Source organism: Oryctolagus cuniculus, chromosome 12 (assembly GCF_051225735.1).
Source record: "Oryctolagus cuniculus isolate XC-2025 breed Fujian yellow rabbit chromosome 12, ASM5122573v1, whole genome shotgun sequence".
NCBI lineage: Eukaryota > Metazoa > Chordata > Mammalia > Lagomorpha > Leporidae > Oryctolagus > Oryctolagus cuniculus.
In genome coordinates this window covers 109,950,821-109,977,295 of record NC_142878.1, presented here as the reverse complement: position 1 = coordinate 109,977,295, position 26,475 = coordinate 109,950,821, and the positions used below count along the sequence as shown (strand labels likewise).

At 62.5% G+C, this 26,475-nt stretch overlaps 2 protein-coding genes across 3 annotated transcripts in view; one reads left to right on the top strand and one right to left on the bottom strand.

Moving 5' to 3' along the window:
* The window catches only part of NEO1 (neogenin 1), a 222,686-nt gene extending 205,975 nt beyond the window's left edge, over positions 1-16,711 (top strand). For both annotated transcript variants that reach the window (XM_070054696.2, XM_070054697.2), the window contains exons 23-28: positions 3,308-3,546; positions 3,921-4,013; positions 7,041-7,199; positions 11,621-11,884; positions 13,888-14,024; positions 14,654-16,711. In XM_070054696.2, coding sequence (XP_069910797.2) covers positions 3,308-3,546; positions 3,921-4,013; positions 7,041-7,199; positions 11,621-11,884; positions 13,888-14,024; positions 14,654-14,737 — 976 coding nt within the window. In that variant the 3' untranslated portion in view covers positions 14,738-16,711. The remainder of the gene's footprint in view (positions 1-3,307; positions 3,547-3,920; positions 4,014-7,040; positions 7,200-11,620; positions 11,885-13,887; positions 14,025-14,653) is intronic.
* Positions 16,712-25,005: 8,294 nt separating this feature from the next.
* HCN4 (hyperpolarization activated cyclic nucleotide gated potassium channel 4) overlaps positions 25,006-26,475 on the bottom strand; it is a 36,636-nt gene continuing 35,166 nt past the window's right edge. The window contains 1 exon segment of the mRNA NM_001082707.1: positions 25,006-26,469. Coding sequence (NP_001076176.1) covers positions 25,091-26,469 — 1,379 coding nt within the window. The 3' untranslated portion in view covers positions 25,006-25,090.

Below are 26,475 nucleotides of genomic sequence, written 5' to 3'. Positions count from 1 at the left end.
TGGGGTGGAGGGAGGGGCTGTGGGTGCCCTTCCCAGACACTGGGGTGGAGGGAGGGGCTGTGGGTGCCCTTCCCAGACACTGGGGTGGAGGGGGCTGTGGGTGCTCTCCCAGACACTGGGGTGGGGGGAGGGGCTGTGGGTGCCCTTCCCAGACACTGGGGTGGAGGGAGGGGCTGTGGGTGCTCTCCCAGACACTGGGGTGGGGGGAGGGGCTGTGGGTGCCCTTCCCAGACACTGGGGTGGAGGGAGGGAGCTGTGGGTGCCCTTCCCAGACACTGGGGTGGAGGGAGGGGCTGTGGGTGCCCTTCCCAGACACTGGGGTGGAGGGAGGGGCTGTGGGTGCCCTTCCCAGACACTGGGGTGGAGGGAGGGAGCTGTGGGTGCCCTTCCCAGACACTGGGGTGGAGGGAGGGAGCTGTGGGTGCCCTTCCCAGACACTGGGGTGGAGGGAGGAGCTGTGGGTGCCCTTCCCAGACACTGGGGTGGGGGGGCTGTGGGTGCTCGTCCCAGACACTGGGGTGGAGGGGGCTGTGGGTGCCCTTCCCAGACACTGGGGTGGAGGGAGCTGTGGGTGCCCTTCCCAGACACTGGGGTGGAGGGAGGGGCTGTGGGTGCCCTTCCCAGACACTGGGGTGGAGGGGGCTGTGGGTGCCCTTCCCAGACACTGGGGTGGGGGGAGGGGCTGTGGGTGCCCTTCCCAGACACTGGGGTGGGGGGAGGGGCTGTGGGTGCCCTTCCCAGACACTGGGGTGGAGGGGGCTGTGGGTGCCCTTCCCAGACACTGGGGTGGGGGGAGGGGCTGTGGGTGCCCTTCCCAGACACTGGGGTGGGGGGAGGGGCTGTGGGTGCCCTTCCCAGACACTGGGGTGGAGGGAGGGGCTGTGGGTGCCCTTCCCAGACACTGGGGTGGAGGGAGGGGCTGTGGGTGCCCTTCCCAGACACTGGGGTGGGGGGAGGGGCTGTGGGTGCCCTTCCCAGACACTGGGGTGGGGGGAGGGGCTGTGGGTGCCCTTCCCAGACACTGGGGTGGAGGGGGCTGTGGGTGCTCTTCCCAGACACTGGGGTGGAGGGAGGGGCTGTGGGTGCCCTTCCCAGACACTGGGGTGGGGGGAGGGGCTGTGGGTGCCCTTCCCAGACACTGGGGTGGAGGGAGGGAGCTGTGGGTGCCCTTCCCAGACACTGGGGTGGGGGGAGGGGCTGTGGGTGCCCTTCCCAGACACTGGGGTGGAGGGAGGGGCTGTGGGTGCCCTTCCCAGACACTGGGGTGGAGGGAGGGGCTGTGGGTGCCCTTCCCAGACACTGGGGTGGAGGGGGCTGTGGGTGCCCTTCCCAGACACTGGGGTGGGGGGAGGGGCTGTGGGTGCCCTTCCCAGACACTGGGGTGGGGGGAGGGGCTGTGGGTGCCCTTCCCAGACACTGGGGTGGAGGGAGGGGCTGTGGGTGCCCTTCCCAGACACTGGGGTGGAGGGAGGGGCTGTGGGTGCCCTTCCCAGACACTGGGGTGGGGGGAGGGGCTGTGGGTGCCCTTCCCAGACACTGGGGTGGAGGGGGCTGTGGGTGCTCTTCCCAGACACTGGGGTGGAGGGAGGGGCTGTGGGTGCCCTTCCCAGACACTGGGGTGGGGGGAGGGGCTGTGGGTGCCCTTCCCAGACACTGGGGTGGGGGGAGGGGCTGTGGGTGCCCTTCCCAGACACTGGGGTGGGGGGAGGGGCTGTGGGTGCCCTTCCCAGACACTGGGGTGGGGGGAGGGGCTGTGGGTGCCCTTCCCAGACACTGGGGTGGGGGGAGGGGCTGTGGGTGCCCTTCCCAGACACTGGGGTGGAGGGGGCTGTGGGTGCCCTTCCCAGACACTGGGGTGGGGGGAGGAGCTGTGGGTGCTCTCCCAGACACTGGGGTGGAGGGAGGGGCTGTGGGTGCCCTTCCCAGACACTGGGGTGGAGGGAGGGAGCTATGGGTGCCCTTCCCAGACACTGGGGTGGGGGGAGGGGCTGTGGGTGCCCTTCCCAGACACTGGGGTGGAGGGAGGGAGCTGTGGGTGCCCTTCCCAGACACTGGGGTGGGGGGAGGGGCTGTGGGTGCCCTTCCCAGACACTGGGGTGGGGGGAGGGGCTGTGGGTGCCCTTCCCAGACACTGGGGTGGAGGGAGGGAGCTGTGGGTGCTCTTCCCAGACACTGGGGTGGGGGGAGGAGCTGTGGGTGCCCTTCCCAGACAACTGGGGTGGGGGGAGGAGCTGTAGGTGCCCTTCCCAGACACGGGGGTGGAGGGAGCTGTGGGTGCCCTTCCCAGACACTGGGGTGGAGGGAGGGGCTGTGGGTGCTCGTCCCAGACACTGGGGTGGGGGGAGGGGCTGTGGGTGCCCTTCCCAGACACTGGGGTGGAGGGGGCTGTGGGTGCTCGTCCCAGACACTGGGGTGGGGGGAGGGGCTGTGGGTGCCCTTCCCAGACACTGGGGTGGAGGGAGCTGTGGGTGCCCTTCCCAGACACTGGGGTGGAGGGAGGGGCTGTGGGTGCTCTCCCAGACACTGGGGTGGGGGGAGGGAGCTGTGGGTGCCCTTCCCAGACACTGGGGTGGGGGGAGGGGCTGTGGGTGCCCTTCCCAGACACTGGGGTGGAGGGAGGGAGCTGTGGGTGCTCTCCCAGACACTGGGGTGGGGGGAGGGGCTGTGGGTGCCCTTCCCAGACACTGGGGTGGAGGGAGGGAGCTGTGGGTGCTCTTCCCAGACACTGGGGGGGAGGGGCTGTGGGTGCCCTTCCCAGACACTGGGGTGGAGGGAGGGAGCTGTGGGTGCCCTTCCCAGACACTGGGGTGGAGGGAGGGGCTGTGGGTGCCCTTCCCAGACACTGGGGTGGAGGGGGCTGTGGGTGCCCTTCCCAGACACTGGGGTGGAGGGAGGGAGCTGTGGGTGCCCTTCCCAGACACTGGGGTGGAGGGAGGGGCTGTGGGTGCTCTCCCAGACACTGGGGTGGGGGGAGGGGCTGTGGGTGCCCTTCCCAGACACTGGGGTGGAGGGAGGGGCTGTGGGTGCCCTTCCCAGACACTGGGGTGGGGGGGCTGTGGGTGCCCTTCCCAGACACTGGGGTGGGGGGAGGGGCTGTGGGTGCCCTTCCCAGACACTGGGGTGGGGGGGCTGTGGGTGCTCGTCCCAGAAGTGAGTTTCTTGCCGCTGGTTTTTGGTTTTGGTCTTGGTACTGGTTTTTCATTTCTGCCTGTGTTTGAGCACCTTGCAGAGAGGCACCCGTACTCCGCCGATCCTTCCTGACAAATACGTTCAGAAAATAATGGCGATCTCTTCCCTCCGTGCCTAGGAAACGCGCTGCCTGCAAATCCGTGAACGGCTCCCACAAGTACAAAGGGAACGCCAAGGACGTGAAGCCCCCGGACCTGTGGATCCACCACGAAAGGCTGGAGCTGAAGCCCATCGCCAAGTCTCCAGACCCCAACCCCATCATGACGGACACGCCGATTCCTCGGCACTCGCAGGACACCACGCCGGCGGGCACGTCCTCGGACGGCAGCACCCACCAGAGGCGGAATTCCTACCGAGGTAGCCTGCCCGGGGCACGCCTCCCCACATGCCCGTGACTCCTCCACAGGGAAGGAAGCTGTAGAGAAATGGGTCAGCGCTGTAGGAGGGACCGCTGGGTCTCTCACTAGGCCTCCCCTCAGCGTTCGACGGCTGGGCTTCTGTCGTGTGTTGCCAAGAGTGCTCGTTGGGACGCCCCCGCTCACAGACGGTGCACCGACGCGTGGCGTGGGCGGCGGTAGTCACCCGTGCTCTCAGTGGGATTTCTAGGAGGCGGAATATCCTCGTCTCAGCCGCGGCGTTTGTGGGCCCTGAGCCCCCCAAGAGAGGTTGCCGCTGAGCTGCTGAGCGGCCCAGGGCACACACTGTGGCTGACCTCTGTGTTCGATGTCTAGGGCACGAGTCAGAGGACAGCATGTCTACACTGGCTGGAAGGCGGAGCATGAGACCAAAAATGATGATGCCGTTTGACTCCCAGCCGCCCCAGCGTAAGTAGAAGCTTCCCCCGGCCCATGTGCTGTCTTCCCGTCACTGGGGAGCCGCTGTGAGGGGTCCCTGTGACCCCACTGGGTCCCAGCACAAGACATGGGCCTGGCAGGGCTGTGGCCCCGGAAGGAGGAGCAGCAGGCAGTTGCCATGCTTTGCCGTGGTACTCTTGACCAGTGTTTGCACATCATGGCAGATAAGCGAAAAACCCATTTCCGCAGTCTGGCCTGGGGCACAGCACCCCTGCCAGAGGGGCCGAGGCGGCCAGGTGTCACAGGTGTGCAGGTGCGTGCGCACTGCAGCACGAGGCTCTCGGAGCAGCCTGTGCCGGCCTTGTGCTAATAAGCGTCAGAGTCACTGAGCTCCCTCTGACACCAGCCAGAAGTCAAAATGAGTTCCATATCATGGCTGGAAACCAAAAACCCGGGGACAAACCAGTTCTTTTTTTTTTTTTTTTTTTTTTCTTCTCCCTGAACTACTGAGTGCTCATCCCTGTTCCTGCTTCCCAGAGACGCACTCAGACTTGTGCGGCGTCTCTGTCGGCGAAAGAGAAGTTTAGATGGCCACAGGTGTCCCTCACATGGGGAGGGTGCCCGGGCACCCCACACTTGGGAAAGCCCTCTTGCGCCCCTTGAGGGGAGCCCCCCAGCATGCAGATGTCTCCCATGCCGCCACTCCCCGACACACAGCACATCAGCTGCTCCCGCCACACACACACACACACACACACACACACCATGTAAGCCGTCCCCACACACACACACAACACAGACACAACACGGAAGCTAATCCCACCACACAGAAGGCGCCTGGTTATAAAGCTTGGCATGCAGAGTTAGGCCCTGTTCAGTAGTAGGTGGTTTCTCACAGAGTGGCTTACTTACGTGTGGGGTCTGTGAGGAGAGAAAGGCCTTGGCCGACAGCCCCGTGGGGAGAAACTACTGTTTCCCTCTTGTACGGGGAGGTGTGGGCGGGGGCAACCAGCTTGAAAGCCACAAATGCGCAAGGAAATGAACCCATCCAGGGCGTTTGTAATAGAATGCTAGCTTGACTGCTTGCGTTTTTGTTTTGTTTTGTTTTTTGAAACTTGAGTTCCTGCCTAAATTGGCTTGTTTTTAAACTTGTAAAGTTTGACTCCCTCTTCTATAGAGATGCATTAAGGACAGAAGGTCAGTTGTTCTAGTTGAGCTCCTTGATTTTTGGTGCCGGGGAAGCACAGCTCGTGAGTAGTGACGTTACGCCACAGCTCGACAGCAGGGTGGGTGCTCGGTGAAGTCTCGTGATTCAGAACCTGAGCCCCGGTGCCCGGAGTGCACGCTTGCACCCTTTAGGTTTGGAGACTTCCTTTCCAACACCCACGTGGCTACGGGCCTTTTTCAGAACGCTGGGGTCTCCTGCGTTCTGGGTCCTGGCATGAGACCGGAGCCGGGCACCCACCGTCCAAGACGGCCCGGCTCAAAGGGCCTGCTCAGAGCTAGCAGCTCTTGTTGCCGCCTGTGTTCCAGGGGGCCACACTGATGTTGTTTTCATTTCTTTTTAACTATTCAGAAAGACTTCTTGCCGGCCAGGGACCTCCTGAGAGCCGTGGGCCCTGGGCAGAGGAGGGGCAGGCCCTAGCTCAGCCGTGCCACCTGCCTGCTTGTGTGTGGCCAGGACAGCTCAGGGCTGGGACTTGCTCCACGCAGGGCGCCGACTGTCCCTGCAGACAGAGGCGTTCAGGAGGCTCCCTTGCTTAAAGAGACGTCTCCCGTTCCTGGCGTGCGCCCGGCCTGTGTGCCTGTCTGGGAGTTTAAACCTTCGTGTCCACAGCTGCTCCCAAACTCCGGGCTTCTGACTTTGTTTCCTTCTCTGGGGTAGACAATGGACCCTCGTGAAAGAGGTGTTCCGTGTTCCCCAAAAGTCACATGGAGTCTCTGTATGAAAGTCTGTATTTAGCTAAATGCACTAGATGGAGTCCTTAGCCAGTACATGGTAAGGAAAGAAAAAGTTAGTAAAGATACCATTTTGTCATCATATAAATTGTATTTATTTGTTCATTTATTTTGAGTGGAAGAGATCTCCCATTCACTGGTTCACTGCCCAAACGTCTGGAACAGCCGGTGTTGGGCCAGGCTGGAGCCAGGAGTCGAGAACGCCATCTGGGTCTCCCACGAGGCGAGGGCCCGACTGCTTGAGCCATCACCTGCTCCCTCCCAGGGTGCATATCAGCAGGAAGCTGGGCAGGAGAGTGGAGCCAGGCCTTGACCCTAGAGGAGAGTGGAGCCAGGCCTTGACCCTAGGCTCTCCAGCATGGGGCGGGGGTGTCCCCAGTGGTGACCCCACTGCTGTCCACACACCTGCCCCTGACGTGATTTTAGAATGCAGGTGGGTGTGCCTCAGACCCAGGCTGGGAGCAGTGAGACTGCCACAGTCCTGGCGTTCACACTTTTAGTACCAGGTTGGACCACGTAGTTACATTTCATTTGCCTTCCCTTTTGAGATACGAAATCCGGTCAAAGAGCTACTCGTTTATGTGGTGTGAAACCCATAGCATGACTTTCAGCAAATTAAAAAAAACAAAACCAGAATGGATCAGGAGTCATGTACTCCAGGCTCATGCTGGGGGAGACGGATTTCTATCGCTTTAGCGGGACAAAAAATAATAGAATCCGAAGCCATTATTTGTGACATATTCAAGCAGCTGTTCTTAATAACTCGGGTAATCTGTGTTTGTAATGTAAGAATCGCAAATACAGGTAGGCCAGAAGAAAATACTCTTCTGATCCTGATTGTCCCTCCAACGGAACAACCACTGTTAGCGTCAGCATTTGCCCGTGGCCCTCTGACTTTTTTTTTCCACGTGTATGGACACGTGCACAGAGTGGTGCTCATTCTGGGAAGCCCGTGTGTAATGGGTGGCTGCGTGTCCAGACCGCAGAAAGCCGTGGTGTGGGGGGCTGGGTGGGAGGGTGGGTGGCTTTGTTCTGAAGCTGAACTGTGTGTGTCGGTGCAGTGTGTTAAGCCTCTCTCTGTCTTGTGTTCATTCACAGCCGTGATTAGTGCTCATCCCATCCATTCCCTCGATAACCCTCACCATCATTTCCACTCCAGCAGCCTCGCTTCCGCAGCCCGCAGCCACCTCCACCACCCAGGCAGCCCATGGCCCGTGGCCACATCCATGTCCCTTTCAGACAGGGCCAATTCCACAGGTGAGAGCTGAGGGTCGAGCCAGGTGGAGAACCTTCCGCAGGAGTCGGCAGGTGCTCGTGGGAAGGGCCTGCCCTCCTGAGAAGAGGGGTCCGGAACTTTTCTCAGTGTGACTGGCGTGTCATGCATTTGTGTGTGACTCGCTCAGGTGTGTGTCGGGAGATCCGCCCCGTCTTCCTCCCTGAGTTCTGAGTGCTCGGTGCAGGTGCCCTGCTGGCCGGGCAGCAGTCACTGACGCCCTCAGCACCTCGTGTTCCGAAGCTTGCCTCTCAGTTCAGCCGCTTTGTTTCTAACATCTATTTCTTCATGATCCCCTAACACGAAAGGAAAACTCTCCCGGGTGATCTCCAGGCACCAGCGGCGACCTCAGCCCTGCAGTCACCCTGGCAGTGGGAGGGTCACTAGGATGCCCCCGGGCACAGGACACCTGCCGTGGAGCACGGCAGGAGTGTCAGGGAGTGAGGCCGCAGTGACCCTGTGCGGCAAACCTGGAGGGCGTGCACAGATAGGAGGTTGCAGTTAAAGAGGACGCAGGCACTCAGGCCCTGTTCGCTTATGCGGAGAAGCAGCCTTGCCAGGCAGTGTGAGGGGAAGAGGAAGGTAAGGGGCGAACGCAGCGAATACGCTTGACCCACATGATTGCAATCAGTTCACACTGTGCCGTTCTGTTTCTCTGTCACTGGAAACCACCTGCTGCCAGTTACTCTGTCACTGTAGAGCTAGGTTTGGGGGTTCCGGAAAGTGAGGGAATCTCAAGTCAGTTCCGTTTTAAAAGACGCTCAAATCGTCATGCTGAAGGATTGGTCACATCCCCTCACTTAAATGTTTGGGCGTTTGTAAATGTTTATTTTTCATCTACTTGAAAGGCAGGGAGACAGATATCTTCCATCTGCTGGTGTGCTCCTCAGATGCCAGCAGCAGCCAGTGCTAGGCCAGGCCAAAGCCAGGAGCCAGGAACTCCGTCCAGTCTCCAGCGGGGGTGGCAGGGGCTCAAGTACTTGAGCGTTACCTGCTGCCACATGGGCTAGATCAGCTGGGTGGGAAGTAGATGGGAAGTAGAGTAGCGGGGACTCAACTCGGCGCTCGGAGTTACAGGTGTCCCAGGCTGTGACGCTGCCTCCACTCCCAGCGTCCTCTGCTTCCCAAGCCCTCACCTGCTGGAACTCAGGTCTGAATCAGGCATTCGCACGACCTCCCCCCGGGTCTGGGCTTGGGGCCTCCTCTAGGGAAGTGATGCACCCAGGAGGGACCCTTCCGCCAGCAGCAGGAGGGACAGTCTGTCCCCCGCCCCACCCTGCCCATGGTCTCAGAACACAGCACCAGCGGCTACCTCCCAGATCTGCTCTTAGGTGTTCTGCCCAATCTGTTCATCTGGTTTTTTTTTTTTTTTAAGGTTTGTTTATTTAAAAGACAGAGTGACAAAGAAGGAAAGAGAGCCTTTTTTTTTTTTTTAAAGAATTGTTTTGTTTTGTTTGAAAGTCAGAGTTACATAGAGAGAGCAGAGGCAGAGAGAGAGAGACAGGTCCTCCATCCACTGGTTCACTCCCCAGTTGGCCACAGTGGCTGGAGCTGTGCTGATCTAAAGACAGGAGCCAACCCATCTACCACTTTCCCAGGCCACAGCAGAGAGCTGGATCGGAAGTGGAGCAGCTGGGACCCAAACCCATATGGGATGCTGGCACTGCAGGCTGCGGCCTCACCTGCTACGCCACAGCGCCAGCCCCAAGAGAAATTTTTCATCCCTTGGTTCGCTTCCCAGATGCATGCAAAAACCAGGACTAGGGGAGCCAAGAACTCCCTCTGGGTCTCCCACGTGGGTGCCGGGGCCTGAGTAGTTGGCCATCATCTATTCTCTCCCAGATGCATTAGCAGGAAACTAGATGCAAAGTGGAGTAGCCGGGACTTGAACCCGCAGTCAGACACGGGATGCAGGAGCCCCAAGGAGGGGACTCAGCCTGCTGCACCACAGCGTCCGCCCTTGTTTCTCCAGTTTTAAGGCCAAGGAGCCCCACAAACTAGGATAGGGGCTGCTCCGGCCAGTGGCAGGCTCTCCTGAGCGGAGCAGGCCCTCCTTGCTCTGCAGTGCTGGGCTGGGAGAAGCCCATTTCCCACCAAGCCCTCACCCACACAGGCTGGTGTTAGTAAAATCCCGCTCTGTGTGGAGCTAGGCAGAGAGCGGAGGAGGGAGAAGCTAACGGTTTGCAGTATAAACACACGGCTGCTTTGGGACCGCTGCCGTGGCACAGCACCAGCTTCCCGTGTGGGTGCCGGTGTGCGTCACAGCTGCTCCAGTTCCAGTGCAGCTCCCTGGTGACGTGCCTGCGAAAGCAGTGGAGGACGGCCAGAGTGCCTGGGCCCTCGCACCCACATGGGAGACCCGGATGGAGCTTGTGGCTCTTGGCTTTGGCCTGGCCTGCCCCAGCTGTTGTGGCCATGTGGGGAGTGAACCAGTGGGTGAAAGATTCTCTCTCTCTCTCTCTCTCTCTCTCTGCCCCATTCTCTCTCCCCCACTCACTCTCTCCCACTCTCTCTCTCCCACTCTCTCTCTTCTACTCTAACTCTACCTCTGCCTTTCAAATAAATAAAGTAAATCTTTAAAAAAAAAATGACTGGAGGAGATAAAAAGTGGAATTTCAGACCTGGACTCACTGAAGGCCTCAGAACGCAGGCCGAGGTCTGGAAGGACCCAAGTTCCTGCTGCTGGGTTCCCCAGCCTCCGCGAGCTGGAGCTCCGGGAGAGGCCACAGCCGTGGACTCAGCCTGTCAGGGCAGTCCCTGCTCTAGGGGCGTCCGCCTAGGAAGAGCGCTTCCCCTGCGTAGGAGCTGGCCAGTGGAGCTCGTGTTTCTGGAAGTAGGCCAGTGGTGGCCAGCGTAAGGAGCTCCCTCCCAGAGAATGCTGCCTGCCTGGTGCCCTGGGGAGCTGCTCCACCCGCAGCCCCGCCCCATGCAGCTGGCCTGGGCTCTGACTGGTGACAGCAGCCCCTTCCGCCTTCCTTCCCTTGTCCCACCATCTCTGCGGCCCTCAGGTGTTTATGCTCAAGGTGAGGGCCCGTGAGGCAGGCCAGGTAGGCCCTGCCCAGCGCTGACTTAGCATTCCTGCCAGCGCAGGCCGAGCGATCAGGGCGGGAGCCGACCTCCTTGCCCGCTGGCCCAGGATCACTCCGGGACCAGCAGATCCCCAGCCATGTTGAGGGCTGGGAAGTGGAGTCCCTGGCAGAGCCAGGCACACTTGGGAAGGAGGGGAGGCCTCATCCCAGGGACAGAGCCTCCAGCAAAGGAGGTGGCTACGGCCAGCATGGCAGTCCCCTCAGCCGTGGAGGTGGGGCAGGAGGCCGTCTCCTGCAGACGCCTCGTGTGCCGCTTCCTAAGGCTGAGGCCTGAGCACCAGCCGATGCCTCCTCGCTGGAGAGCCATCTGCCCACACGTCCCGGGCGGCGTTGAGCATGGCGGGCAGCGTAGCTGGGCGTGGGAGTTCTGCCGGCTGGTTCCACGTGGTGGGCCGGCTGCTTGCCCTCCCAGCGCCTGCTTTGTTGCCCTGGGGACTGCAGGGGCTGAGGCGGTAAAGCGTGGAGGAGGCGTGTGTGCCCTCCGGAGAGCTGGGTCAGTCGTGCCGTGGCAGCCGCACGCTGCCCTCTGCACACAGCTCGCAGAGTCCTCAGGAGACTAAGGGGTCGGTCTGTTTTGTAGATGAAGAAACCATCTCAAAGACTCAGTCCCTTTGCCAGATCCACTCGCTAGCTTGCCCGCATTGGAGCCAGGTCTGTCCAGCTCCAAAGCCGGGGCTTTTCCTGCCCCCACTGTCCGCCTCCGACCACTCTGGCCCCTCCTCGTAATCTGAGGCATGTCCTTCCTGAATCTCTCTCCGTTGGATTCATCTGCCCGTTTATTTCTCTGGGCCACAGCGCCCTACCTCTGACCTGAGCTTACTGCTCTGAGCAGACGCTGCGCTGTCGCCTGTCGGGTTCTCACTGGCACCCTCTGCTCTGGGACGGCCACACTGTCCCCAGCAGACACGCAGGGCCTGTAGCGCTGAACTGTGTGGCAGTCAGTGCCAGGCCTTGCTGGCAGGGCCAGCTCCAGTCACCCCCAGCCCCCCAGTGACCACACATCGGTGTCCATGAAAGGGCCAGTCTCTGAGTGAGAATTTTCATCTTGTATGCGTATTCATACCTTAACAGACAGTAGTCTGAGGATCTTTTCTCAAAATCAGTGAGGTGTGACCCCTTAGCTATGCAGGTGAGAACATAGGAGCAGCCAGGTTAGGACAGAACTGGACCCGTGAGATTGGTCCGTTCTTAGCCCTGGCCATGGTGCCAGCTCACGTGCCCGGTGCTTACTGAGCTGGCTGGGGGACCCCTAGTGGTAGCCAGCCCCGCCTCCGTGTGTCGTGGAGAACGCTGACGTTGGGCCCCTCCTGCCGCAGAGTCCGTGCGCAACACACCCAGCACCGACACCATGCCAGCCTCCTCGTCCCAGACGTGCTGTGCCGACCACCAGGACCCGGAAGGTGCTACCAGCTCCTCCTACTTGGCCAGCTCCCAAGAGGAGGATTCGGGCCAGGGTCTTCCCACGGCCCACGTCCGCCCTTCCCACCCGCTGAAGAGCTTCGCGGTGCCGGCAGTCCCGCCGCCGGGGCCCCCCACCTATGATCCCGCGTTGCCAAGCACACCGTTACTGTCCCAGCAAGGTGAGTGAGGGCACAGCACTGCGCAGGAGAGCCTCACGGTGTGGCGTGGCCCTGCGCCGGGGTCCGTGGGATCCCCTCTGGGAACACACGGACGGGGGGAGCACTTTCTGGGGGGCAGGAGCGGCCATCTGAATGGTGCTGTCCGAGCAGAACCCTTGCATTAGGCTGCAGGGGCCTGCGTGTGGGCCCCAGGTCCCCTGTGTCACCCACCCACCCAGCCCGTGTGGGTCCTGCAGGCTCGGGAGGGGCCGCCTGGACCCAGGGCTGGGGAGGCCTGAAGGAGCCTCAGCCAGGGAAGGCCACCTGGTGCGGGGAAGTCACTGGCCCAGCTCCAGGTGCAGGCAGCCCCGCCTCGCGTGCCTGTGTGCTCCTCCTCCCTGCTGCTGCCTCCCGGGACGGTTTGTTTCAGAGCGAGTCCGGGGTCTTCAGACTCCGTGGTGTCCAGAATCCCTAGATGTGAGAACATGGAAGATCTGCTCCTTGCGTGGGTTCTGTCTGTCGCTGACACTGAACCTGAGACCAGGAGGGGAAACGCTGGCCTGCAGAGCAATGGTCAGAAAAGGGAAGAACATTTCTGTGGCCTTGCTAGGCGGCTCAGACAGACTGAGAGAGCCATTGTCCTACTTCAGTAGCCTACTGAGCCACGGCGCCGGCCCTGAACGCTGCTTTAGATACTGAAAAATATCACGGCTGGCGCCGCGGCTCACTAGGCTAATTCTCCGCCTTGCCGGCGCTGGAACACCAGGTTCTAGTCCCGGTCGGGGCGCCGGATTCTGTCCCGGTTGCTCCTCTTCCAGGCCAGCTCTCTGCTGTGGCCAGGGAGTGCAGTGGAGGATGGCCCAGGTGCTTGGGCCCTGCACCCGCATGAGAGACCAGGAGAAGCACCTGGCTCCTGCCATCAGATCAGCGCGGAGCGCCGGCTGCAGCACACTGCCCTCGGCGGCCATTGGAGGGTGAACCAATGGCAAAGGAAGACCTTTCTCTCTGTCTCTCTCTCACTGTCCACTTTGCCTGTCAAAAAAAAATAAATAAATAAAGCAGCGTTCAGACACCCGCTGTCTGTGTAAGTGCAGGGAGGCCGGCAAGCCCAGGGTGGCGGCGGCAGGTACAAGCTTTTCAGTATTGCAGTTTTCTTGTAAAACATGAATTTCCCATTCACAAAATGAAAACACTGTATATTTTTGTCTTGAACTGACCGGCTGGCCTCAATCACTTTCCAGAAAATGCCTGAGCAGTTTCTTTGAGTGGTGGCATCCCGTGCTCGCCGCCACGTGCTCCTAGACGGAGTGCTCTGTGCCTGCTTCCCACGTTGTCATGCACAGGGCTGATGGCATGACAGACCATGTGTAGTGCTCCTCCTAGACATGGTCCCGTGTGAACCCACCGCCCCCCCACCCCCACCGCGCACCCTTTTTCTTTTCTTTTCTTTTCTTTTTTTTTAATTTATTTGAGAGGCAGAGCTACAGAGAGGCAGAGAGAGAGAGGTCTTCCATCCGCTGGTTCACTCCCCAGATGGCTACAACGGCCGGAGCTGATCCAGTCCAAAGCCAGGAGCTTCTTCCTGGTCTCCCACGTGGGTGCTGGGGCCCAAGGACTTGGGCCATCTTCTGCATTCCCAGGCCACAGCAGAAAACCAGATTGGAAGTGGAGCAGCCGGAACTTGAACTGGCGCCCATATGGGATCCACTGCGCCACAGCGCCGGCCCCAGTGAAACCCCTTTTCTTAGTGCCAGTGCAGTCCATGACTGCAGGTGGGGGCCCTGTTAGTCCTGCACCCTGCATGGAGGATGAAAATGTCCCCAGCATTCTCAGGAGAGGTGCCGTGTGCTCCTGGACATCCCGCAAGGGCCCGTGCTGTGCTCTGGCCTCCTGAGTGCCCGGCGGCCCTCCCTGCTCAGGACCGCTGCCCTGGGTGTGTGTGCCCCCACGCACCGCACGAGGCCTCGGCCTGGGCGGCCCCCGAGGCCTGACCGCGTCCTTCCCCCTCCCGTCCCCTCCCCCAGCTCTGAACCACCACCTTCACGCCGTGAAGACGGCCTCCATCGGGACTCTGGGAAGGAGCCGGCCTCCTATGCCCGTGGTGGTTCCCAGTGCCCCCGAGGTGCAGGAGACCACCCGGATGCTGGAAGACTCCGAGAGTGTAAGTCCCCACCACCCATGGGCTCACCTGTGGAGCCAGGATCTGTGCCGAGAAACCCCGTCTGCGGTATCTCAGGGCAGCCTCTTAGCTAGCACCCAGGACACCACGCGCACACAGCCCTCCTGCCCGCCCTCCTGTCTTGGGCGGAGCCGTCCACCTGTTCTCCCACCACCAGTCCCGCCCGTGCGTTTTCGGAACTGGAGGCTGGAGAAGGCGCTGGAGTGGCTGCTCTCGCAACAGCAGTCGCAGGCCCCCCGCTGCCCTCTCCACGTCCCAGCTGACACGTCTGCCTCGGCACTTCCGGGCACGAGATGCTGTGGAGGAGAGCTTGGGGCGCAGGCACCAGGGAGGCCTGTGCCGACACGGCAGGGGCCTGGACGTGGGCCTGGTGAGGCCGCTGTGACCCTGGGGAGCGTGCTGGGAGGAGGGGGTTGCGCCACGATCAGGGGCCAGAAGTGGATCTTAGTGCTGTGGGTGTGCCCTCCTACCCGCCCTCCCATGCCAGCCTGGGTACCTGCGGCCCAGTCGTCCGAGGCAGCCCACCTGCCCCCTGGGCCCCCGTCTCTCTGGGCTCTGCTTCTGGACAGCTCCGCAGAGCCTGCCCAGTGACGCTGTTCTCTCGTCCCTAGAGCTACGAACCAGATGAGCTGACCAAAGAGATGGCCCACCTGGAAGGACTCATGAAGGACCTGAACGCTATCACGACCGCGTGACGGCCCTCGCCAGGGCGCGGCTCGGAGCCCGGGTCAGAGGTCGTGGGCGGAGCCTTGGCAACGAGGACTTGTACAGAGCACGAGGGGCAGCACGGGACGTGGCTAGCGCAGAGCAGCGGGGCAGCCTCCGCGGGGGCCGGCTCCAGGCCTGGCCGCCGCCTTCCCTGGTCGGCCTGGAGGACGCCTTCCCTCTGCCTGCTGACACCCGCAGGACTGGGCACCATGGGCCAAAATTCTGTGTCCGGGGCAAAGGCGAGGAATGCAGCCTGCGTTTCTCTTTGCTCAGGCCGCGTCTCGGTGCTGTGACTGTCACCCGTGTGGCGTGTAGACATTGGCGTTCATGTATGATTGTATTTTATTTTACCTTCGAGAAAAGAGAAGCTATCGAAAACCCAAGGACGTCCGTGGTGTTCTCCGCAGTGGTTGGCATTTGACTGCTTATTCCAGTTCTGTATGGAAAGACTTTGACAGTGGGGTTGTTCCAAGGGGTGGGCTGGTTTTTGGTTGTTTTCTGTTTTTAAGCCGAGTCAGTGCATCCTCCGCCAGCTGTTAACCCATCCCTTGGAGGGGCGCAAATGTTGCGTTGCTGTTGGTAAACTGTTTCGTTATTTTTTTATCCTAATTATTAAAGCCTGTCTTTCTCCTCCACCACTGTGAGGCCGCAGAGCTGGCGGCGAAGCGCGGCTCCTCCGAGAAGGCTTGTTCCTTGCTTCCTGTGCAGTTTCGTGTTGGGGGCGGGTGGGGTGGGATGGGAGGCGGAGGCAGCCGCCCCGCCCCGGCTGGGCTGTGCTTTCTGTCGGGAGCCCGCAGAGGATGGACGCGTCGCGACGGGCTTTCCTGGCATGTCCCTCTCGGTTGTCGCCACATCGCAAGTGCAGTCTCATTTTGCATCTGGTTTAAAATCCTGCGTGCAATAGGGGGCTGGAGGTTGAGCCGCTTTTGAGCGCCCCCTCCTGGAGGTCAGAGTGAGGCGGGAGGGAGGCCCCTTCCTGCTGCCAGCGCTGGTCCCCCAGGGGAGGTGGAGGCTGAGGGGTGCACCCCCACCCTCTCACAGCCTGCTCCCTCCCCGCGGCGTTGAGAGCCTCGCTCTCCAGGGCGGGCGGCCGGCTCCAGCCACCGCTCAGCAGAGCCGGCAGTGAGGTGTGGCGGCTTCCCCGTGGGTGAAGCAGCCCCGGTACCCAAAGTGACACACAGGCCTGGCCTTCGGGAGGCTGCCTCTGGTCCCCGGGACGGCGTGCGGGGCTTAGAAGAAATCCGCGGCTCTGAGCACCCCCAGGGGCCTCGTGCAGGCCCCCGCCTTCGGACGCGGGTTCCCGGGGTCTCGTCACACCTCATTTTCTGCGAGGGGCACTCTTGTGTTTATTGCTTTGGGGCCATGAAGAGTGCGATGCCGGCGTCCTCACTGCACGCCCCCCGGTCCCGGATCCTGGAGACCCCGGGGCCGCAGCCCTGGAGCCACAGGCCTGCCCGGCGCCCACCTCGCCTCTGCCCAAAGAACACGCTCAGTATTGGAGGCGCCCCCTCCGTGCCCCCCACTGTTACCTCAGGGCCTCGGGACCTGGATACTGCCGCAGAGTGGGGGTGGGGCGGGGTGGGGGTGGGAACCTATTTTTAAATAACTGTTCAAAGCTGGGGATTTTTTTAAACTAAGAAAAAGGAAACCTATTCTGTATTGCACCTTTTCACAATTTAATACATTTTCTTAACATTTTCCTGTGACTTTTGGAACTAAACCATCGCGTGTCTTGTGCTGTCCCGGTCGGTCGCGCTGCCTCAGCCGCTGCCTGGGGGCCGCGGGGTCCTTGCCTCGCTGCCTGTGGACGGGGCGCGGGGCGTCGGGACGCGTTTCTATACACACTTGTTTGGCCTTTTCTGTAGTTGATGCTGTAAACTCTATGGCTTTTAAAAAAAGAGAGAATTTCATGTTTTTATTTAGTATTGGAAATCCAATACACTTTTTTTAATCCAGTCGAACTGTGGTCTGGTCAAAGAGTTATTTTCCTTTCTCCGAACCCTGGGCCTCTCTGGGTGACACCCCCGTCGTGAAGCCGGGTGTTCTAAGGGGGACACGGGGAGGAGGTCTCAGGAGGTGAACTGACCAACCCCCGCCCCCGGGATGAGCCCCGTCCCTGCCCCCAGCCTGTCGCCCTGAGGAACCAAGGCCACACCGGGCAGTGACGGGCAGCCCCCGTGCCAGGCGGTGAGCCCTGGGGCCTGGCCTTCCTGCTCGTGGCCCACCGCTCGTGGCCCACCGCCCGTGGCGCCGGACACTGGAGCAGGGGTCTGCAAGGAGACGCCACGCCTTCCCGAGCCCCCCACCCCCACCCCGCTGCCTTCACTCCCGGATGGCCGTGGGCGCAGCAGCTGCAGACCCTGCGAGGCTGGGCGGGAGCACGTGGGCGGTGCTCCGCTGTGGCCGCGCGCCCACCCTCCTGCAGCCCTGGGGGGAGGCTCCTCACAGGGCCCGCGTTTGTGCTTGTCCGTGTGAACCTCGCGGCACCAGGCTCCAGCCACAGAAGCCGCTCGGGAACAGCCACCCCCCCCTCCCCGAGTGCTCCTGGTCCCGCGGCCGTGCTGCCCCCTGCATCCCTAGGTGGAGCCCTTGGCTCGCATCTCGGCCTCTGCTGGCTCCGCCCTGAAGTCTGTAGGCTCAGGGAAGAGACAGTGTCTCCTCTCGGTGCCCAGTGCCGCCGCTGGTCTCCTAGACAAGTGCACAGACCACCCCCTCCCCAGGACAAGTGGCCGCAGCTGTCGGGAGACCTCCCAGACCCCGTCCCTCCCTCACAGGGACCCCCGGGTCTCAGGCGGTGGTGCCAGCTATGACCCCACCTGAAGGGTGACAGCGACAGACTCCTAAGAAACGACGCAGACGCCACGTGCCCGGAGCTAAGGCCAGGGGATCTGTGTCAGAGGAGGAAGCGCCTTCCAGGCCACAGCCTCTCCAGTCTGCTGCGGGGCGAGGCGTGGGTTGGCACAGAAGGCAGTGGGGGCGGCAGGGTACTGGTCTGGTGAGCAGGGAGCCAGGAGGCCACCCCGGCACACAGGCACCGGCCAGACTCGGCCACCAGGGACGGGTGGGAGACGGTAGCTGCGGGGGAGAATCCTGTGACCCGAGAATGTGGCTTAGGGCTGAGCCCCCAAAAGCTCACGGGGCGCGCCTGCTGCTCGCTCTGGCGAGAAGGGTCAGGAATTGCTTGAAATACTGCTGGGGCAGGAGGGGGTGGGTGCGGGGGGGCGGGCCCCACCACCAGGATGGAGGAGGGCTGTGGCGGGGGAGGCCCTGGTGGGAAAGCGCTGGCCATTCTGGAATGTGGCAGTCTGGGAGGCGGCCTGGCGCTGTGCACATGGCCCTGCAGGAGTCGTGGTCACTCCCAGCGAGAGGAGCCGCAGCCAGCCTAGCATGTGCTGTGTGGGCCTTGCTGCTGGCTCTGTGGGGGACCCCTGCGTGGACACTGGGTGGCCACAGGAGTTGGCAGGGGAGGACGCGGCCTTGCAGGTGGACAGAGTGGGTTCTGCTCAGCCCCACCCTCATCTGGAGGCAGACTGGCCTCTGCCGCGGGCGCCTCCCCTCTCCACCTGGGGTCCCAGCCGGCAGGTGCGTGCCCTGGCTAACAGGTGTATCCCGTGTACCGGGCTCCCAAGGAGACATCTGGGAGCCACTCTCCACTCCTGCTTCAAGGCTTCTGTACGCTGCTCAGCCAGCGTTCCCAGAACAGACGCCTGTGACCCCTGGCTCAGTCTCCCAGGGGCTGAAGCCTCGGCATCCCGCGGCAGCCCCTCCCCTGCCTGCCACCAGGAGTCCAGGGCGTCCCCGCTGCGCCCAACCCTCCCCTGCCACCAGGAGTCCAGGGCGTCCCCGCTGCGTCCCCCCCTCCCCTGCCACCAGGAGTCCAGGGCGTCCCCGCTGCGCCCAACCCTCCCCTGCCACCAGGAGTCCAGGGCGTCCCCCCCTCCCCTGCCACCAGGAGTCCAGGGCGTCCCCACTGTGTCCCCCCCTCCCCTGCCACCAGGAGTCCAGGGCGTCCCCACTGTGTCCGCCCCTCCCTGCCTGCCACCAGGAGTCCAGGGCGTCCCCGCTGCGTCCCCCCCTCCCCTGCCACCAGGAGTCCAGGGCGTCCCCATGGCGTCTGCCCCTCCCTTCGGCCGGTGCGGCCCCCGCAGCCTCCCATTTGCGGGGCTGGGGGGCTCTGTGCGGCCGCCTCTGCCTGACTCCCTGCTCCTGCTCCCTACTGGCGCTCTCTGCTGGCCAATGTCTCACCCTGAAGACCCAGGCTTTGTTCACACGAGGGGGCCTGGAAGGGTTCATAGAAAAATACACGTTAGGTTACAAACTGCACATGGATTTCCGTGTTTGCACCAGGTGAGCTGACCGCTTCACTGCCTTTGCCCGGGGGCGTGTCGGGGCCCCTGCACCTCTGCCTCCTCCAGCCCGCTGTGACCTCGCCAAGGGCGGCAGGCGGGCTGGGCCCAGCACCTGCCTGGCACGGGGGACAGACCTGCCCCGCCGCCTCGTGGGCTAGAGCAGAGCGACTGTGGCGGCCCCTGGGAGCGGCCTCCTCGGGAGAGGTTCGCCAGGCTGGGGGAGGCAGCCTTGTGGGGGCTGCAACCTGAGGCCGCTTGGAGTTGGGGAAGCTGCCTGCTGCTTGTGGCCCAGTGGTCTGGAAAGGCGCGAATTCCAGCCCACTGCACCAGGCCTGGGCTCAGCCCCCCGATTTTGGATGAAGTGTGGGGTCCCAGCAGAGCCAAGGGGTAGCCCTCAGGAGAGAGTGGGGACTCGCCCAGCCAGGAGAGACCCCACGGCTGGGGCGGGTTTTCCATCAGCTGAGAACCCAGGTCTCGCTGGGCATGCTGGTGGAAGGGGAGCCGGGACCTGTTACCACAGACATGGCAGTGCCCGAGGCCCCCTAGACAAGGTTGCCTGGGGGTTGTCAGGAGACGCAGTGGAAGAACATTCTAGACTCACGCAAAGAAGGGAAACTGGAGCTGATGCCAAGGAGAGCCCGAGGTAAGAAGTGGGAAGGGAAGAAGGGACGCTCGGGGCCAGCTCAGAAGCTGGAAGCCATTCGTCATTTCTGTGGGTTTTCTTCAGGGCCTACTGTGTGCAGGCCCCCAGGGAAACAAGACGAGGGAGGAGGGGACAGGAACAGCCCTGCCCGGAAGTGTGACGAGGCCAGTGAGAGTGCCCTGGGGAACGTGAGACAAGAGCATGCCGCCACGACGCAGTGTCCCCGAGGGTGACAAGTCCACCGCAGAAGGGAAATGAGACCCCCGGCCCTGCCCAAGCAGAGCCGAGAAGAAGGGGAAGTGCAGACACACTCCCCAGGGGCTCGCTTCCCAGGAAGTAAAGGGTCCAACAGAACCAGAAAACGAGCCCAAATGGGAAACTGCCGGAGCAGTGGCCTAGCGGTTAGGACATCCGCACCCCACGTGGGAGTGCCTGGGGTCAAGTCCCGGCTCATCCCAGCAGGTGCCGGGAGACCTGGATTGAGTTCCAGGTTCCTGGCTTCAAGCTGGTGCGGCCCCAGCTTGGAGAGTGAATCAGTAGGTGCCTCACTTGTAAAACCATAATAAAACTGACTAAGACCCATTCTGATATTTAAAATTGTATTTATTTGCAAAGCAGAGGAGACAGATTTTCAAGTACTCGGACCATCTGCTGCTGCTTTCCCAGGGTGCACGTTAGCAGGAAGCTGGATCAGAAGTGGAACCGGGACTTGAACCCAGGCCCTCCCACGTGGCTGGAAGCTCCCCTGGCAGTGTCTTAACGATGGTACCAGATGCCTGCCCCCTCCCTTCTCTGGATTCTGTTATCACCATCTGTCAGCAATGCTGGCTGGCCCATATTGTGGGTAATTGCCGCCTCCCCACAAGGGTAAACACTTCCCATCCCCACCCCCCACGCCTTGGTACGCATCTGAAAATGTTGTTTACGGATGCAAACAAAGTAGCTTGAAAAGTTAAGAATTAAAATTCACAGGAGTGGTCTTCCTGGGGGGGGGGGTCCACAGTACCCCTCATGTTCCCTGTGACTATTCACCTTGCTTTTTGAATCTTGCCCACCCAGCGCATCTGCTTGGGTGAGTGTGCGATATCTCAATGGATCGAATACGGAGGAAGCAACATCGCAAGGAGGTGGGTGCACTGGGAGCCACGCCCTCCGGAATAAAAAGGGCGGGCGTTGTGGCGTGGCAGGTTAAGCCGCCGCTTGCGAGGCTGGCTTCCCGTATCAGTGCCGGTTGGCAGGCAGCTGCTCTGCTTCCAATACAGCGCCCTGCTAACGTTCCTGGAAAGCAGTGGGTGACGGCCCAAGAACTTGGGAGAGCGAGATGCAGTTACAGGCTGTTGGCTTCAGCCTGGCCCAGCCTTGGCTGTTGTGGCCGTTTGGGGAGTGAACTAGTTAGTGGATGGAAGATCTGGTGTTCTCTCTGTCCCTCTGCCTTTCCAATCAAATCAATCTTTAAAAAGAAAGAAAGAAAGAAAGGAAGGAAGGAAGGAAGGAAGGAAGGAAGGAAGGAAGGAAGGAAGGAAGGAAGGAAGGAAGGAAAAGAGAGAGAGAGAGAGAGAGAAAGAAAGAAATACAAGAGTCCAGGCTGAGGAGCCCAGCTGAGGCTCAGCAGGTGTGGGGCTGAACTAAAGGGAAAGCTGGGAGACTTGGGCCAGGCAGGTGATCCAGTGGTCATGGTCACCGTCACGGTCCAGGCAGTGGCTGGTGAGCCTCTGGAGGCCCTTAAAGCTGAAGCTGACCACAAAGATGGGGAGGGCAGACCCCGGACCCGCTCCAGCCACGAAGACCTGGTCCTGGGCTGTTAGAAGAGGAAGATGGACCTCAGGGGGCAGAAGTGACCCAGGGACAGAAGTGAGCTGAACAGGGGAGGGGTAGCGGCCAAGAAGAGAGGGGTTTTCTCTTAAACAAATGTCCAGTCTGGTGCCAGGAAGGCAGACATGTCCCACACCACCTTCAGCGTGGCAGATGTCCCTTGGCCAGAGGCTTGAGTGCCACTGGGGCAGGGGGAGGCAGGGCAGTCACAGCTTTTACTACAATAAGCAGGACACGGGAAGATAAACCCAGGACACACGTAGTCCTTTCTGCCCCCTAACCCCTGCGGGGAGTCCCCCGGACTGCACGCCCCGCATCCCTGCAAGTTGTGCCCCCGCCCCTGGCCGTCCCAGCCGAGCCCGTGGAGGGGCCCGGGGAGCACCTGCTGCCTGCGGCCGTGATGCTGTCCCCGTGCCCTGCGGGTCACCGATGGAGGCTCCACAGAGTGGAGGGTGCGATGTGGACACTACAGCAGGTGCCGACTCAGGGCCCTCATGGGGGTGGGGAAGGCAAGGGCAGCGACTGGGGCAGCACTGGCTCCCTAAGGACCGGGGGGGGGGGTGTTGTCATGGAGACGCATGTCCTCCCTGAGTACCGGGGAATCCCAGACAAGTTGCTATGGAAACAGCAGGGAACAGCACAGGGAAGGGTTCCCCACCTTTACCGAGAACTCCCCTGTGTGGTGATACGCTCCAGCGTGGGGACTGCCAAGGTCCTAGGGCCTGGGGGAGGGGCGTGTCTCAGAGCCTGTCGGGGGAGGGGTCCCCAGGACCTGCGAGGGACCCTAGGGCTGGCAGGGTTCTGAGAGCGGACACTGTGCAAGCAGAAGTAGCACAGGGGCCGTCTGCAGCCAGGCCTGGAGCCCCCGTCATCTCTCTGCAGCGAGTCTGGGCTGGGCCAGCCCTCAGATTGCCTGACCATGCCGAGCCCGGAGCCCCCATCACACCGCTGCAGGCCTCCCCAGCCTGGTTATCTGTGTCCCCAGCTACCGGCCTGCTGCCGAAGCCCGCCTGCCTCTCCTGCTTCCGGCCGCGCGGTGTTCGTGTGCTGGTTGTTCCTGCCTCCTCCTTCTGGGACCCTCACTGTCACCCTCTCCAGTGGAACTCGCCCTCCCAGAAGCAGACACACACCTGGCACCCACAGCTGGGCGAACACGGGTTCAGAAACGGGCTGCAGGGGCTGACCTGACGCTCCTCGCGGCCTCACCCTGACCCCTGGTCCCCAGAAGAAGGCAGCCTCTGCTGGAATTTTTTTTTATTTAAATAAAATATACAACACGCGCAGTTACCGTTTTCTGTTTTAAAAGTGGAAGATTTTGAAAATTGCTTGTGTGGGGGAGGGGACTGGGATTGGGAGAACCCAGTGAGGGGCTGGGCTCGGTCAGAGCTCCTACAAAATGCGTGTGTGCCTGGATAAGGGGCCGTGGCGTGGCAAGGGGGCTCCTTGCTCTATGCCCACACCCCTGCCGAGACCAGCAGGTGGGTCTGGGCTGAGCCCTGCTGCCTCCCTGAGCCCCTGTCCACGCAGGGCAGGGTGTGCAAAACCAGAGGGGCCGCTGCAGTATCTCCTGTTCTGACCCCTGGGCCAAGGGGCTTCTCCAGCACGGGTGAGACCAAGGGGGCTTCTGGGGTCCTTCACCCCCTTCTTTGCTGGATTATTGCTCCCCACCCAAACCCTACAGCCCCTCCGTGGAGCAGCCGGGCCGATCCACATCCCGGGACAGCTGCCAGCCAAGCCTGACCGTGTCCACACTCTGGCTCCGAGCTCTGGATGGAGGAGACCAGCCCTCCTATTCTGGGTCTCGCAGCCACACCTGCTCCCACCCTGGAGGAGGCAGGCAGAATCCTGCTGGAAGAGGGCGCAGCCTCACTGTCCGCACCCTGGAGCTTGCTGTGGCTCCCTCTTGTCTCTGTAAACAAGCCCAGCATGTCATGAGGCCTTCCTGCTGACCCCCAGGTCGGTGGAGCTCCCCACAAAACCCCAGTCTACTACAGCTCCCCCACTGCCCGCTCCGTCCCACCCACCACCCCGTCCTCCAACCGCTCCCTCTGCCTCTCCCCCATCTCCAGGCCTGGCACAAAGCCCACTGTGTCACACACGTCCCTCGGGTCCTTGGGGAGACCCAGCCACCTTCTGAGTCCTGAGATTTTTAAGTCTTGGAGCTTGGGCCAAAGCCCCTCGGGCCGCCCACAGCTCGCTGGAGCAAGGGGCTGGCACACGCGGAGGGGACAGAGAAAGGGGGTTTACTAAGCACCTGCTGTGTGTGCCAGGTGCTCTTACCTGGGCCTCAGAGGTCCTGGGGAGGAGACCAGACGATGATTTTCACCTTGGATGAGGTAAGACTTGGAAAGTTCGGAGAACTTGTCCAGGGTCACACAGCTAAGCAGCTGGCAGGGCTTGGATTTGGACCCAGACCTGATTATCGCCCAAACCTGGCTTCTCCCCGCTCCCTCACACCTGGGGACTGCCTCACTCAACCCCCTGCCGACAGTTGGGGGACCGAAGGGACATAGGCCCCAGCCTCAGGCAGGTATGAATGGGACTTCCAGCTCAGAACTCCTAGTTACGGAATGCTGGGAAAATCGCCCCGCATTAGCTTCCTCAGCTGTGAAGTAGGCTCCCAGGGAATCAGGGGTTAAGGTGGAGACGTGGGAAACCAGCGCCAGCTCCCAGCAGACCCCAGAGGGTATGGGGTGCTGAGGCCCTGGCGCAGGAGGCACAGCCCAGAGTCTTCGGCTTCCACGCGCTGAGAGGTGAGGCCGGGACTGCATTTGAGCCCAGAGACGGGGACGGGGTCCTGCTACGAGGTCTCGGGGGCCCTCTCTTCCCTGAGGACCCCAGAGCCTGCAGCACCCAGCCTAGGGGCCAGGCGAGGGTGGGGGGTGGCGACATGGGGATGACGGCTAGATCGCACACACGTGTGTGCACATGTGAGTCGCTATCTACATGGCTCTACAGAGCGCTACATAGCTATACATATACACATCTTACATACATGTACGTATACATAGTCATATACATATCTCGCTACAATTGCAGTAGAAAAACACCAGGCCCTCAGGCCCGGCCCCTTCTTGTCCTGGGAGTCTGAGGCTCCCCAGGACCACACCGGGGCTGGGGACAGGAAATGAGCCCTGGCGGAGTGGGGCTGCAAGTTCACAGCTAGGGGACTGATGGAAGCTGCTGCCCTAAAACGGATACAATGGCAGGTCTGCTCCCGCACCCCCAAACTCGGCCGCCCCGCCCCACCCCGGGGACCCCAGCTGCCTTCCTCTGCCTCTTGTGTTTGGGCCCTGCCTGCTCCCCTGCCCCTAGTGCTGAGTATTAAAATAGTCTATAAAAGCGAGTGACCAAAAATCTATAGCTCTAGGAATACCTGGTTATTTCTGCTGACTTGGGCTTTCTGGGGTGTGTGTGTGTGTGTGTGTGTGTGTGTGTGTGGCAATGGTAGCGGTTATTGTTGGTGTATCTCCTAATCACAGTCAAACCTGAAGGCAGGGAGAAACAAGACGACAGGACAGCGAGGGAGGCCTGGCTCACAGGTTGGACGGCAGTTTGGAGCGCACTGGCTCAGACTTGGCCCCTGGTTCCCTCTGGGGTGCCGCAGTCAGCGGGGGTCCCCCGGCAGAGGCGGCTCGCGGCCCGAACAAAGAAAGAGGGGGCGGCAGAGACCCTGAGGATGCCTTCCGAGGCAGAGTGAGGGTGACGTGCTGGCCGGGGCCGGCGCCTGGGGGCCTCCCGGGGGCCCTGGGGAAGGGCGGCAGGGCGGCCACCGACTCCCCCGAGGACGAGTGCGGGGAGGCTCTGCGGAGAGTCTGCGCCCCGTCCTGGGGCAGCGCCGGCTGCGAGGCCGAGATGAGCTTGAGGTCCTGCGAGAGGCGGCCGGGGGCCAGCGGCGGCGTGGCGCGGCGCTGCGGGGCGGGCGGCGGCGGCGGCGGCGGGCTGGACGCCGGCGGCAGCAGCAGGGACCCGTGCGAGCCCGAGGCCCGGGGCGGCGCGCTGGGGAAAGTTCTGGGGGGGCCCGGGCTGTGGCCGGGGGGGCTGGGGCCGCCTCGGGGGCTGAAGGCCACCGGGGAAGCCCCCGCAGAGGCCCCCGCCGCGAAGGGCAGTCGCTCAGGCTGCCGCGGGGGCGTCTCTGGCGTGCCCGGAGGCCCGGAGCCCAGGCCTGGGGACAGCTCCCCGGGGGGCTGGCCCAGCTGCCCCGGGCTGGACGTCGGGGAGCGGGCCGGAGGCGGCAGAAAGTGCTCCAGGAGGCCCAGGCCCGCCGGGGCCCCGGGCGGCGGGGGAGGCTGCTGCGGGGAGCGGGCAGCGGGCTGCATCGGGGTGAGCAGGGGCGAGTCGGACGAGGACAGGGAGCCGCCCAGCGCCCGGTGGAAGTGGCTGAAGCCGGCGGCGCCAGCGGTGGTGGGGGGTGTGGGGGCCGGGGGCGAGCCGGCCGTGGGCAGGAGGGAGCCGAGCCCAGCGGGCGTGGAGCAGCCGGGCAGCGGCTGGACGTGCAGGGAGGCGGAGGACGGCGTGTCCGGCTGCGACGGGCTGCTGGCTGGAGAGGCCGGGCTGGGCGCCGACGGCGCCAGCGACTGCAGGCGCCGCAGGTGCCTCGGCGTCTGCCCGGCGCCCAGCGAGCCGAGCGTGGTGGGCCCGGGCGGCGGGCGGAAGATGGCCGCGGGCAGGCGAGGGTGGTGGGTGAGCGCGATGGCCACTGACGTGGTGGCGGCAGCTGCCTGCAGTGGCGCCTGGATCAGCGGGGTCCAGATGGCCGGCGCGACGGGCGTGGTGGCCTGGGCGCGGCGGGCGCAGTGCGCCATCTCCCGGTCGTGCTGCACGATGCGCTGCACGATGGCGTTCTCCTGGTAGTTGGAGACCCCCGAGCTCAGGTCGTGCTGCACCTTGTGCAGGAGGATCGAGTTCTTCTTGCCTGGAC